Source organism: Leucopleurus acutus (assembly GCF_964270905.1).
Source record: "Leucopleurus acutus genome assembly, chromosome: 20".
NCBI classification, from domain to species: Eukaryota; Metazoa; Chordata; class Mammalia; order Artiodactyla; family Delphinidae; genus Leucopleurus; species Leucopleurus acutus.
This window is the reverse complement of record NC_139162.1, coordinates 48,014,091-48,027,114: the sequence shown is the minus strand read 5'-3', so window position 1 is coordinate 48,027,114 and position 13,024 is coordinate 48,014,091. Positions and strand designations below refer to the sequence as shown.

The following is a 13,024-nucleotide window of genomic DNA, read 5'->3' as shown; positions in this document are numbered from 1 at the left end:
ATAAAAATCACCGCCTTAGAATATGGGTCATGAATTCAAAGCCTAAGGAGCAGGCAGACAGCACAAATGGGTGATTTGGGCAAGTGTGGACGGAGTGGGCTGAAAAGAGTACGCCCGCCTGCCGGAAGGGGAGGCCTGCCCAGCCCCACCCTGCTTCTGCCGGCAAAAAAACCAAAGCAAAAATGCTGCAGGACAGCAAAGGATGTCTGCAGGCCAGATGTGGCCCAGGTGCTGCCAGCTCTCAGCCTCCACCCCAGAGTCCGCTGAGCCCCTCCTCCTCTCTCTGTGGAGGATACAGATGCATCTCGCGTCCACCACGTAGGACAGACCAGCATAGAGGGGTCCCAGCCTTCTTCCTCTCCTACCTGAAAATACCAGACAATGGTGGCCTTGCCTGAGAGGTCTGCTGGTGAAAGACACACTCTCAGGCCCAGAGGGGACATGAGGGATCATCCTTCAGCCCAGTGTCCCAACAGTGTTTTGCAAAAGGAGATCCAGAGAGGGAAAGCACCTTGTGTAAGGCAACACAGTGACTTGCCAGAAGCGAGCATGGCATTTGCCATACTGACTGAGACAGACAGACAGAGGCCTGGGAAAGGGCCAAGTAACAGAGGGTGAGTGGCATGCCCCAAGGGACGGGATACAAGTGTCAGGAAGTCTAAGGCGTACAAGGATGCAGCGTGAAACGACAGTAGATACTAGAAGTCAGAGCAGTGGCTGCCCTGGAGGGGAAATGAAGGGCTTTCTGGAAGTCTGATCGTGTTATGTTTCTTGATCTGGTGCTGGTGACACAGGTGTCCAATTTGTGAAAATCCACAGAGCTGGACACTGAGGATCTAAGTGTATGTCATATTTTAATTAAAAGTTTTTAAAAAACCAACATTGTGGGCTTCCCTGGTGGCGCAGTGGTTGAGCGTCCGCCTGCCGATGCAGGGGACGCAGGTTCGTGCCCCGGTCCGGGAAGATACCACATGCCGCGGAGTGGCTGGGCCCGTGAGCCATGGCCGCTGAGCCTGCGCGTCCGGAGCCTGTGCTCCGCAACGGGAGAGGCCACAACGGTGAGAGGCCCGCATACCGCAAAAAACAAAACAAAACAAAAAAACCAACATCGCGTGCCATGGTGAGAACACTATCACTTCATGGCTCTTTCCTTCTCTCTCTTTTAAGCCTCCATTAGGTTCTAGGACGTCTCTAACACCTTCCAGCCCTGGCTAATCGCCCCTTTTAACAAACAGAGAACCGGTCTCAGGCTTATACCCGACAGTAGGCAAGAGTCTCTGGGTACATTTTAATAATCATTGTATTTATTTCCATGGCAAGTGATTCTGGTTTTCCATTCATGAAATTTCCATTTAAAAAAACGTTTTATTTCAGCTGCTGAAAAAGCAAGACAGCTCATGAGTTGATAATTGTTGAGGCCGATTGACAGGTACCTGGAGGTTTGTTTTCGCTACGGTCTTCCTTCTACTTTTGTATCTGCTTCACACTTTCCATAATAAAATGTTTTTTTTTTATTGAGCCAATTTAACAAAACTATGATGTAAATAATTGAACGCGGTGGTGTGTGCATTTGTCTGAAATCATGATGGAAGCACATGAATCACTGCAATTAGGGAAAGACTGACACAGAAGAGCTGCAGTGAGGTGGAACAGCAAAGGCCAGGAGCGGTGACCAGCTGTGGATGGAGACCCAGAGTCAGAGGCCGCTGCTGCGCTCTCTGCCTCAGGCTTTCCCCGGGAAGCAGGCCCAGGCTGGGGAAGGGGAGCGAGAACCCTTTCTTCCTTGGGCCCCACTAGTCTCCTAGGGGAGAAGCAGGGCTGCTGTGGAGCAAGGAGAGGCTGCAAAGATTCAGCTGAGGGAGGGCTGGTGCTGGGGGTATGGGTGATGGATGCCCTCGGCTCCAAGGGCTATGGCCAGAGCCCAGCCTGAGATCAGAGGGAACACGGTCAGAGTCAGAGCCCTTCTCCCCGGGTCCCGTCCAGCGCCCTCAGAACAAGACACCTGCCCACCAAGTAGATCAAGGCACACCAGCCACGGAAGGGACCTCAGAGACTCCCCTCTCCACCCCCACCCCCATTTCCCATGTTAGAGAAGAGGAAACCGAGAAGCCCAGAGTGGGGGAGTGATTCTCCCATGGTCACAGAGCAGTTCCTGGTGCCCCCGCCCCATCCTTCTGCCACCTTTGGTCAGGGTCAGGAGTCCTGCCCGTGCCCCCTCCTCTGTCCCTGCCCTCCGCGCCATCTTCAGGCCTCTGGACCTGCCGGCTGCCGCCGCCAGACTGGAGGGTGGAGACCTGGGCCCCAGACACCCCAGGCAGCCCAGCAGTGCCCAGGAGCAGGGCCCCATCTGGATCTGGCATTTGCTCTACGTGGTCACTTCCGGCCTCCCCATGGTCCTCTCCTCCAACATCCTCACTGGGCCTGCCCTCCCCTCCCCACTCCCCAGTCCTCCGCTGGCCCCTGAGTGTGTACTGGGGGGGATGGGGGGCGGGGCCGGCCCCTGTTCGGTCAGGGACGTTGGGATGGGTGCGGGGCCCTCAGCTTCCTGTTGTTCATCGCCCTGGGGCTCTGGGGGGGATTTCCCTGGCCACCCCCACTCCCCCAGGGAAGGGGAAGGAGCCCTGGTGAGTCACAGGCCTGGGGCGGGAGCCCGAGGGTGAGAAGGGGCGGTGGGAGGAGTCCCGTCACCGAGGTACCAGGCCCTGGGCCCTCGGCAGGCATCTGGGACCCTCTCCCAAATGCCAAACCCGGCCCATCGCAGGACACCTCTCCCCCTGCCCTGGCTGCCCTGACAGGTGCTCACCTTGGTGCTGGGGCCAGTCGGGGACACAGAGAACGGGGAGGTCTTATTCTGGGGGTTCTGCAAAGAGTGAGTTGGGGTGGGAGATGGGAACAGTGAGATGAAGCAGCTTCTGACACCCTGCCCTCCCCCACAGAGCTCCCCTCTGCTCCCTTCTCCCCCCTCCCCCCCTCCCCCTCCCCACCCTCCTGCACTTCCATCCCTCCTGACCTGATGGTTAGTGTCTGGTCCATTTCTTTCCGTGTCTGCAAGGAGAGGGACAGAGTGAGTTGTCATGAGCCACCCCTAAAACTCCCCCGGCGCACCTGCCCTCCGCCCGTGGTGACCTCTGCCCTCCCTGCCCCCTTCCCCACTCACCTGTGTGCTCTGACGGGGAGTCCAGACCTTGCTTCTCGGCCTCCAGGGGCTTAGACATTCTTATTTCTGGGGACAGAGGAGGGATGCAAGTGGGGTGAGGGTGCAGAAGGCTGAAGAGCTCTGGGGCCCCTCCTCCGGCACCACCCCAGCCTCTCCCCAAATACTCCCACACCCCCTGCCGCCTTGCAAGTGTCTCTTTCCGGGAGACATGCCCTCTGCTCTGAGCCTCTGCTCTCCTCCGGCAGGACAGGTGAGGGGCCTTCGGGCCCTGGGGATCCCCTTCACCCCTCCAGGAGGTGGCACAGGGAGGGTCAGCCCCCGAGCCCCGGTGAGACCCTGGGGCAGGGTGGGAGGTTAGAGGTTGGCCGTTGGTCCTGGCAAGGCTCTGGCCGCCCAGGGGGAGGCTGGTACGCTCCAGAGCAGCGAGTCAGCCCTAGGCTTCCTCTCAGGCTGCCGCCCAGGCGCCCATCCTGCCTCACCAGGTTTCGGTGAGGCATGTTTTCCACTCTGAGTAGGGCCTGGGAGGTGTGAGGGGACTGCAGCATCCCCAAAGGAACGAGTTGTCAGATCTCCGGCTGTGATTCAGCCGCCCTCTGGCCCCCTCCCCGGCCCACCACTTTCCTGTCCATACCCCACTCCCACCGGCCTCCCCTTCAGGTACTCAGCACACAGGTGGCCCCACTCTGATCTTTGTGACCCCGACCCCATCCGCTTCTGCCCCGACCTTGTCCTCAAACCTAATCTTAGACCTTACCTGGGACTTCAGCCTTGAATTGCAGCTGCACACCCCAATCCAACCTACAGTCCCTGCCCCTACAGATGCAATCCCACCCTATAGTTCCGCGGGCAGAGGAAATGAAAGAAGGTGGCCGAGGGGAGTGGCAAGCAGGGGACACAAAGCAATGGAGGCAAACCCCCGTCCTCACAGCTCTCTGATGCTGGTCACGGGAAGGTGAGTGTTACCAGGGCCAAGCACAGCGCCAAGTATGATTCAGAGCTCATGCCGGCAGTTGGTGCTAAGATTACCCCCATTTTACAGAGGAGGAAACTGAGGCTCCAGGGGGAATGGCACCTCCCCAAGAACACAGTGAGGCAGCAGAGGCACCCTGATCGGACCTGGGTCTTTGGGACTCCAGGGCTCCCACTTCTTTTTTTTTTTTTTTTTACGGTACGCGGGCCTCTCACTGTTGTGGCCTCTCCCGTTGCGGAGCACAGGCTCCGGACGCGCAGGCTCAGCGGCCATGGCTCACGGGCCCAGCCGCTCCGCGGCATGTGGGATCCTCCCGGACCGGGGCACGAACCCGCGTCCCCCGCATCGGCAGGCGGACTCCCAACCACTGCGCCACCGGGGCAGCCCCGGGGCCCCCACTTCTGGCCAGTGTCGCTGTGGCCTCTGCTGGGCCCGTCATGACTTTCACCACCTCGTCTCTCACGGTCACCCCAACCCAAGCTTACCCTGACTCCGACTTGAACCCAGCCCTTCCTGGTCCTAGACCCCCGCACAAATCTGGGTTTCTGCCCGACCCGTTCTGAATCCTCTTTGCCCACCCTGATTCCCAACTCCTGTCCAGACGACCCGAGTCCTTCATCTGACCTCAACTCCCAACTCGGCCTCAGACCTTACCCCTGACCCTGACTCTGACCCTAAAGTCTCCCCTACAGCTCACTCCAAATCCCCACCAAGACCCCACCCCATCAAAGGAGATATCCAACTCCAGTGTGCTCTACATCCAAGATATTCAAAGGCCAGCTAGAGAGAGAGCTGGGACAGCGTCACCAACTGAAAAAAAAAAGTCCAGAAATTTTGCAATTACTCGACACGGAACGCCACTCGGATTTACAATTCCCGATTAAAAAGCCAGGTCACACACTGCTGGTGGGAGTGGAAATCAATACAAGCATGATTCAGGAAAGCCGAGCGGTGCCCCGTCCCTGTGGCCCGGCACATCCACTCCCAGGCACCCATCCAAGAGAAAGGAGCGTCCTGCCCACCATCACCGCCCCCGGCACACGTGTTCCCAGCAGCGCTTTCATAACCGCTCCCCCCCCGCCGCCGGAAATAGCTCAAGGGCCCATTAACGGGAATGGGTCAACAACACCGGTACATCCATACAACGAAGTACTCCACAGCCGGGGAAAAGAACCAGCTCCTGCATCACACACGCTGAATCTCGCAAACATGATGCCGGGGTAAAGACGTGAGACACAAAAGTGGACAGACAGGAGGACTCCCATTATGTGAAACTCAGAAACAGGCAGGATGACATCAGATGATTAAGGTCAGATTAGTGGGCACCTTTTGGGGGGTGCTAACTGGGAGAGGGTGTGAGAAAGCCTGCAAGGGGTTGGAAATGTTCTGTTTGGTGGTTATGTGGGTCTGCACATATGTAAAAATTCATCAAGCTGTACGCTTAAAATTTGAGCACTTTATGTATGGTATGTTTTCACAAAAAAAGAGAAAAAGTTTGAGTTGGGACTTCCCTGGTGGCGCAGTGGTTAAGACTCCACGTTCCCAATGCAGGGGGCCTGAGTTCGATCCCTGGCCAGGGTACTAGATCCCACACTCATGCCACAACTAAGGAGCCTGTGAACCACAACTAAGGAGCCTGCGAGCCACAACTATGGAGCCCTTGAGCTGCAACTAAAGGAACCCATGTGCTTCAACTAAGGAGCCGGCAAGCCGCAGCTAAGGAGCCCTTGAGCTGCAACTAAAGGAGCCCACGTGCTACAACTAAGGAGCCAGCCAGCCTCAACTAAGGAGCCTGCCTGCCGCAACTAAGACCTGGTACAACCAAATAAATAAATACAATTTTAAGCTAATAACAATAAAAATAGTAAGCCAGCATATAGTCCTATTAAGGCATGAGCTTATGAGGGTTGGGGTGCAGGTGCCCAGATGCTACAGGAGCTCAGGCCCTGTTTCTGGGCACTGGGAAGGGGGCAGCAAGTGGCTAAGGACACTGAGAGAGCCAGGGGATGAGGCCCCCTCCTGACTCTGGTATATCAGACGTGGGAGTCCTGCCTGATCCTGGTTCTAATCTCCCAGACCTTGGCCCTGCTCCAGGCAACCACAAATCCTGACGTGGCCCTAAATCCCACCCCTCCCAGCATCCCTGAAAGCCGTGCCCCAGCCCCCTCCCCGGCCCCCCCCTCCAGCCAGTGTCCACATGGCCACGGGAGCTCCCCGCCTGGCCCTGAACCCTTCCATGGCTCCCCATCTCCTAAGAAAAGCCCAGGCTCCTCATCCTGGCCTTTAGGGTGTGACCCTTGTCACCCTCTGCTGCCCATCTCTTGCCACTTACGCAACTTTCTCTTCAGCCACGCCAGGTATCTCCCTCTGCTTGACGGGGAGTCCAGACCTTCAGGTTCTTTACTCCCCACCTAGCTAGCGAACGTCCCTCCTGATCACAGACCAGGGTGGCCTCTGACCTCACCTCCACCCCAGAGAGTCCATGCTCATTCTCTCTTATGTGCTGAGCTGTGCCCCCCAACATTCCTATGTTGAAGTCCTAACCCTCAGTACCTCAGAATGTGACTGTCTTTGGAGATAGGATCTTCAAAGAGGTAATGAACTTAAAATGAGACCCTTAGGGCCCTTAGGGTGGGCTCTGATCCAATATGACTGGGGTCCTTATAAGAAGAGGAGATTGAGACGAGATTGAGACAGGGACATGCCCAAAGGGAAGACCGTGTGAAGACACAGGGAGCTGACGGCCATCTCAAGCCAAGGAGAGAGGTCTCAGAAGAAACCAACCCTGCTGACACCTTGACCTTGGACTTCTAGCTTCCAGAATTTTGAGAAAATAAATTTCTGTTGTTTAAGCCATCCAGTCTGGGGTACTTTGTTATGGCAGCCCTAGCAAACTAATGCAGCCTCCCTTGGTCGTGCCTTCTCGCCGTCCTAGCCCCGAGCCCGCAGGGCTGTGGTCACCTGTGTCCCTGTCCTTTCCCACTAGCCCAGCGGGCAGGCCTGGTCTGACTCAGCGCTGGGTCCCCGGCATCACCCAGCTCAGAGAACAGGTTATGTTTGCTGAGCGTCCGTCCTTCCCTGCAGCTCTCTCTGTCTCTTACTTGTTCCTGCCTCTGTCCTGCTGTCTGTCTGCCATTTAACAAATGTTTCCCGAGGCCTTGGCGTGGGCTGGTCCCTCTGCCTGGAACGCTGTTCCCCACTCTATCTGCCTGGAGATCTCCTACTCATCCTTCAGGGCCCAGCACAGGCTCTGTCCTCCATGAAGTCACCATCCCGGATGACTTCAGGCAGAGGGTCTCTCCCCTGTTCCCTCCACCCTGGCTCCATCTCTCCTGTCACTGTCCTAAAGGCTGTAGCCATCTGGGCCCCAGAATGTCTCCTCCTTCAGGCTAGAAACCCCTCAGGGGCAGCTCTGACTCATCTGGGGTCCCCAACGGGACATGTGGGTTGAATGAACAAGGGTGGCCCTGCTCTCCCTCCTCCAGGCCTTCGCTTCTGCTCTTCTTCCACCTGGGGCAACCCTCTCCTTCTCGACTAGCAAATTCCTGCTCCTCTTTAAGGCGCCAGCTCCACGTCACCTCCTCTGTGATGTCCTCCCTGACTGCCCAGGCGGTCAGTGCCTCTCTCGTCTGGGGTCACCCTGTCCCCTAACACACACTGACAGCCTGGACAGTGACCCCCACCCCAGACTGTGGTCTCCTTAGGGCCCAGGCTGCACAGTCTGCGACTGTGTCTTTGGAATGAACAAAAGCATGAAAGAGTCTCCTCTCCTTGCTGTCACCTGACACTTCGACCCTCAGCCTGGTCCCCAAGCAGCTCCAACCTAAACATTTAAGGTAACATCCCCTCTGCAGGGATACTGGCTGCAGAGGAAAAAGTGGTTTGAGGGGAAATTGCCACCACTCCATTTCCCTTATTCTCACGGATCCTGCCCCACACTAGTCCCAGCTCCCACACAGCCCGCGCACCCCTGCAGCGCTCAGCTGGGCCAACAGCATGGCCAGAGCTGTCCTTCGCCCAGGCCTCTTTTGCTGCCCTCTCCTCCTCCATCAGAGACCAACCCAAGAAAAGGGTCTCATCAAATCATCCCCACCAGCAATGAAGAGGGAACTCCATCTCCACCGCGACCCAAAGCTAAGTGCTGTCTTAATGGGGACTCCCGAGGGTGCGGCGACCCTGGCAAGGGGCCTGCTGAGGCTGTCTCAGCCTTGGCCCAGGCAGGGTTCTCTCTCTCTCCCTCTCAATCTCTCTCTCTCTTTTGACTCTAGAGAAACACTGATGCCTAATCCCTCCCCCGACACTCTGATTTCATTGGGACAGAGACGTAGGCATCAGAAACTTTTAAGCCCCCTTCCAGGTGATTCTAATTTGCTACAGCCCCCTGGCGCCTTCGGAAGACCCCCCTCAAAGCCTCGTTCACTCGCAAGGAAAGTTTGGCTGGTTGCTTCGGGTCACCCCTCCCTTCTCCCATCGCAGGCAGCGTGCCACTTTTTGGAGGAACAGGCAAGCAAAAGCAATGCAGAGCCCGACCGGGCCCCTCAGACCCCACCATCCTTGGGTCAGACCCACCAGGGGCGGCCACGCCCCGGGCTCACACTCACTTGCCCGACTGCCCCAGGCCTGGGACGCTGGGTCCCCTCCACCCTTCCTCGCCCCTCCCTCCCCGGACTTTCACTTCTCCTCTGCATTTCCCCCAGCCGGTTTTAGCAGACTTGGGCCAGCTTCTCGTTAGCACTTACCGAAAATGGGGCTAAATATAGAGGGCCCAAGGGCTTCCCCTCACCCCTCCTGGCCCCGCTTGGCCTGTCCCCTGGGTCCCCTGTCTACAAAGACTGCTTTAATCAAGGCTGTGGCCTGGGAGCCCCTGTGGGCAGGGTCTGCACTGCTGGGAACCTCTGCTCGCCCACTGGCCCAGCCCAGCCTCCCCAGGAGTCGCATTTCACACCCCCATACCCCGCAGCTGTCCCCAGGCGGCCTCCAGGGATTGAACACTTCTGAGTGTCAAGGGGGACAGATGGAGATACAGGCAGCAGACACAACAAGAGAGGTGGCCCTACAGCTGCGCTGACAAAAGCTGCCACAGACACTGAAGCCACAGCCAGGCAGGGCCCCGGACACGGACGGAGACCACGCGAACGCACACGGGGACAGGTGTGCGCAGATCCCAGACAGGAATGTTTGCAGATGAAGACACAAGCCCAGACACAACGACACAGGCAGATATGCAAAACACACACCCAGACGTGTGTGGGCACACCTGCACTTACACACACTCACACACCGAGTCACCCCCAGACACACAGATAGACACAGATGTGCATACACACACAGACACCCAGGTCACTCAGATAGACACACACAAGATGTACACGCACACTCTCACACACACACACACACATACCCAGAGTCACTCAGACATACAGACACAGATGTGTACGCACGTGCACATACACACACACACACAGTCACTCAGACATAGAGACAGATAGAGATGTGCATACACACGCACACACACACACACACACACAGGTAACTCAGATAGACATACACACAGACATGCATGTACTCACACTCCCAGAGTCACCTCCTCCTGGGAGATGGCCAAGGTGGACCCCTGAACTCAGGTCACAGATGTAGAGCCCAAGACCAAGCAGTGATCTGCCCAAGGTCACACATGTATTAATTGATGTCCATGCCAGGGATCCCAGGGCAGGCCTCACAGGCAGGGCAATTCTGTGAGAAATCCCAAGTAAAGGGTTTAACCCAGCGCCCAACACGTACAAAGCCCCCATTCAACCCCAGATAGGGAAGAGACGGCATGCGTGTACAGACGCCCTGGGTCCCTGTGTCTACACTGTACGTGCACACGCACGCGCGCACACACACACACACACACACACACACACACACATCCACAGCTGCACATATCACCTCAGTAAATAATCACACAGCATCTGGCAAGTGGCCTTCCTTCCATCTCACAGCCCTCCTTGCCTCCCTTGCCTTACTCATACCCACTCATCCTTCAAATCTCAGACCACACATGCCCTCTCCCAGGAAGCCCTCCCTGATAGCCTATCGGCTGAACTGGGCAAGTCTCCTGGGCTCCGCCAGTCCCCTGTGCCTCCCCTGTCCCAGCTGTGACCCCTTAGCCTGTGCCTCCTTCCCTGTCTTGTGACAGGTCTGTCTCCCCCTCCTGGACTGGGGACTGCAGGAGGACACACCTGAAGCTGCTTCTTTTTTCGGCTCTATTTTCAACATCCAGCACAGAACTGCTCAACAAATACATGTCGATGACAGATCACGGGGATGCCCGCATACACGGATGCACACAGACAAGCACCGAACCAAGCATTCCCACAGACACCCACAAATGGGACCATCCCCACACATCCCCACAGTCAGACCTAGAGGGCCGCAAACAACACCACCCTGAAGTATGGACGCTTGCCCAGTCCCAGGCCCCGTGGTAAGCATTTACCTATTACCTCACTTAACTCTCCCATCAGCACCGCGGAGAAATAAGTATCATCACACAGAGATGGACACATTATGTCAAATGAGCCAACAAATACAAATGCTTTGTATGGTGCTCGGCGCACGGTGTTCACTCAGTCGACTGACGTTTGGTGGATGAAGCAGTTCATGATCGCACAAACATGTAATAAATTTTCAGGCAGTGATGAGTGCCATGAAGAAAAGATAAAGCAGGGTGGAGGGACTCAGAATGGCGGGATTGGTTGCCAGTTTAGACGGGGCAGGCAGGGAAGGCCACCCCGAGGAGGGGACATCTCAGGCGAACGAAGTGAGGGAGTGAACCAAGGGAGCATTGCCAAGGCTACCCCCATAATGCCACACACAAGAGCCCCTCACACACGGGACACCTGACAGTCGCACACAGAAGACTCGGAACTACCGCGCACACGCACAGATACAGACGCACACACTCAAAGGTCCAGCAACTCAGCCTTCCAGCCCCTGTGCAGTCCCCTCCCCAGGATCACTCATGTCGCCCACGCACCGGCCCTCTGTATAGGAGCTTGCTACCAACACCTGACTCCATCCCCTCCCCCAGACCCCTCAGAACAGGGCAGCAGAGAAGGCGAGAAGAGGTCGGAAGCCCCCCGGCGCCCCCCCACCCGCCCCGCCCCGTGCTGATGTGAAAGGGGAGGGGAAAGAGAAGCTGGAGGTGGGAACCCAGGATGGGAAGAGGGGGCAGCTGCTGAGGTACAGAGTCAAAGGGCAAAGGAGACAGCTGAAGAGGAGGGGCAGGGCGGGCCCGCAACCGGCCGGCAGGACGAGCCCCACGGTGCTGCCAGTGCTGGGGCCCCTTACCTGGAGCCCCCATGCTGGAGTGAACCATGCTGCCTGCCCCGCAGGGCTGGGGGGACGACTGTGCCATCTCCCCGCCCTCTCTGGGGGCCAAGCCCTCTCCGCCGGAAGTCACCCAGGGAGGAAACCACAGGGCCCGCCCCCTTCGGAAGGGAAAATACCCGTGCCCGAAGGCCCACCCCAGCAGGCAGCGGACCCCAAATCATGCGTGTGTGTTGGGGAAGTGCGGGTAGTGGCATAGAGTGCAAGCAGGCTGGAAGAGCTGACTCCTACAGCTGTGCCCCCAAAAGGTGCCCCTAGCCCTTGTGCCGCCTCCACCTTGCCAGCACATCTGGAACAGGGCATGTGGGTCTGGGAGAGAAGATGGATCCATAACAACACCACTAAAACACTGGCTAGGAGTTTTGGGTGGGGGGAGGGGGCTTTCCCAATGCTAGGCCCCTTGCACCTCGCATTTAACAAGCATCATCTCTGGAGGCGCTCACTATTTGCCCCATTTTACAGACAAAAAGACTGAGGACCAGAGAAGTGAGGTGGCCTCCCCAAGGGCCCAGAGCCAAGAAACGCTGAAGCCAAGAAGCAGGGCAGCAGGAGGCGTTCGCGGTAGGTTTCCGCAGGCTGTGGGGAGTCGGGAACCCAACCGTGCATCTGCCCGCAGGTGAGGCGTCCGGGGCCACCACTGGGAGAATCGGTACCCGTGGACAGTGGTAGGACCGGCGGCAGGTCCTGGCCTTGCCCTGGAGCAGCAAGAGGTTTGCCAGGGGGCAAATGCGGGCGCCGTAGGTGGCTGGGGCGGAGGGAAGTACGCGGTCCCGGGGCTGCTGGCTGGCCCTTCGCGCTGCGGCGCTCCCGGACCAGCTGTTCCCTCCGCGCCCGCCAGAGGGCGGCAGCGCCCAGCCAATGGGCCAGAGGGCGGGGCCGGTTGCGGAGGAGGGAGCCCCTCCCGCCGCTCCCAGTCCCCTTCCCCGCCCCCGCGCGCACACCTGCGAGGGTCACACAAAGGCGCCGGACTCCCGGCCCACAACGGCGCAGACAAAGGCGCGGCCGAGCCCGCTGCCCTCTTCCTCCTCCCCGCGCCCGGTCCGAGGCTGCAGGGCCGCCTGGAGCCTCCAAACAACCCACCTGCCCGCTGCGGGCCCTGCAGGACTCGCTGCGCCCCACGCTGAGGGACCCCCAAACCACGCGCGCGCGCACGGACGCCTGGACTCTCATACACACGCTCAAGTATTTCTGCACATGGACCCCTGCACTTCACACACACGTGTGCACATCCAGACACACGGAAACACTCCTCTGCGCACAGGCCCTAACACCAACGCTCCCGTGTACAGATCCCCCTCCTGTGCTCCGTCACGCGGACACACGGGCACAAGGACACATCTTCCCAAGTATGCCCAGGCATACCTCCTGGCCATGTGTGCCCACATTCACACCCACAAACACTCACGCACGATATAACACACAGGCAGACCTTCGTGAGTGCCTTTCTGCCTGTACACGGGCCCTGTGCACCCAGAGATGCCCAGGCAGGCAGACCCACTCCACGGGGGGAATGACTGTGGTCC

General features: G+C 58.1%; 1 protein-coding gene across 12 annotated transcripts in view; it reads right to left on the bottom strand.

Moving 5' to 3' along the window:
* The window catches only part of POU2F2 (POU class 2 homeobox 2), a gene marked incomplete at both ends in the record, with an annotated part of 74,973 nt that overhangs the window by 18,702 nt on the left and 43,247 nt on the right, over nucleotides 1-13,024 (bottom strand). For 11 of the 12 annotated variants that reach the window (XM_082863156.1, XM_082863158.1, XM_082863157.1 and 8 more), the window contains 4 exons: nucleotides 2,804-2,860; nucleotides 3,011-3,045; nucleotides 3,158-3,223; nucleotides 11,463-11,490. In XM_082863156.1, the coding sequence (XP_082719282.1) occupies nucleotides 2,804-2,860; nucleotides 3,011-3,045; nucleotides 3,158-3,223; nucleotides 11,463-11,490 (186 nt within the window). Of the gene's footprint in view, nucleotides 1-2,803; nucleotides 2,861-3,010; nucleotides 3,046-3,157; nucleotides 3,224-11,462; nucleotides 11,491-13,024 lie in introns of those variants that run through there. The other variant, XM_082863152.1, reaches the window with a different exon arrangement.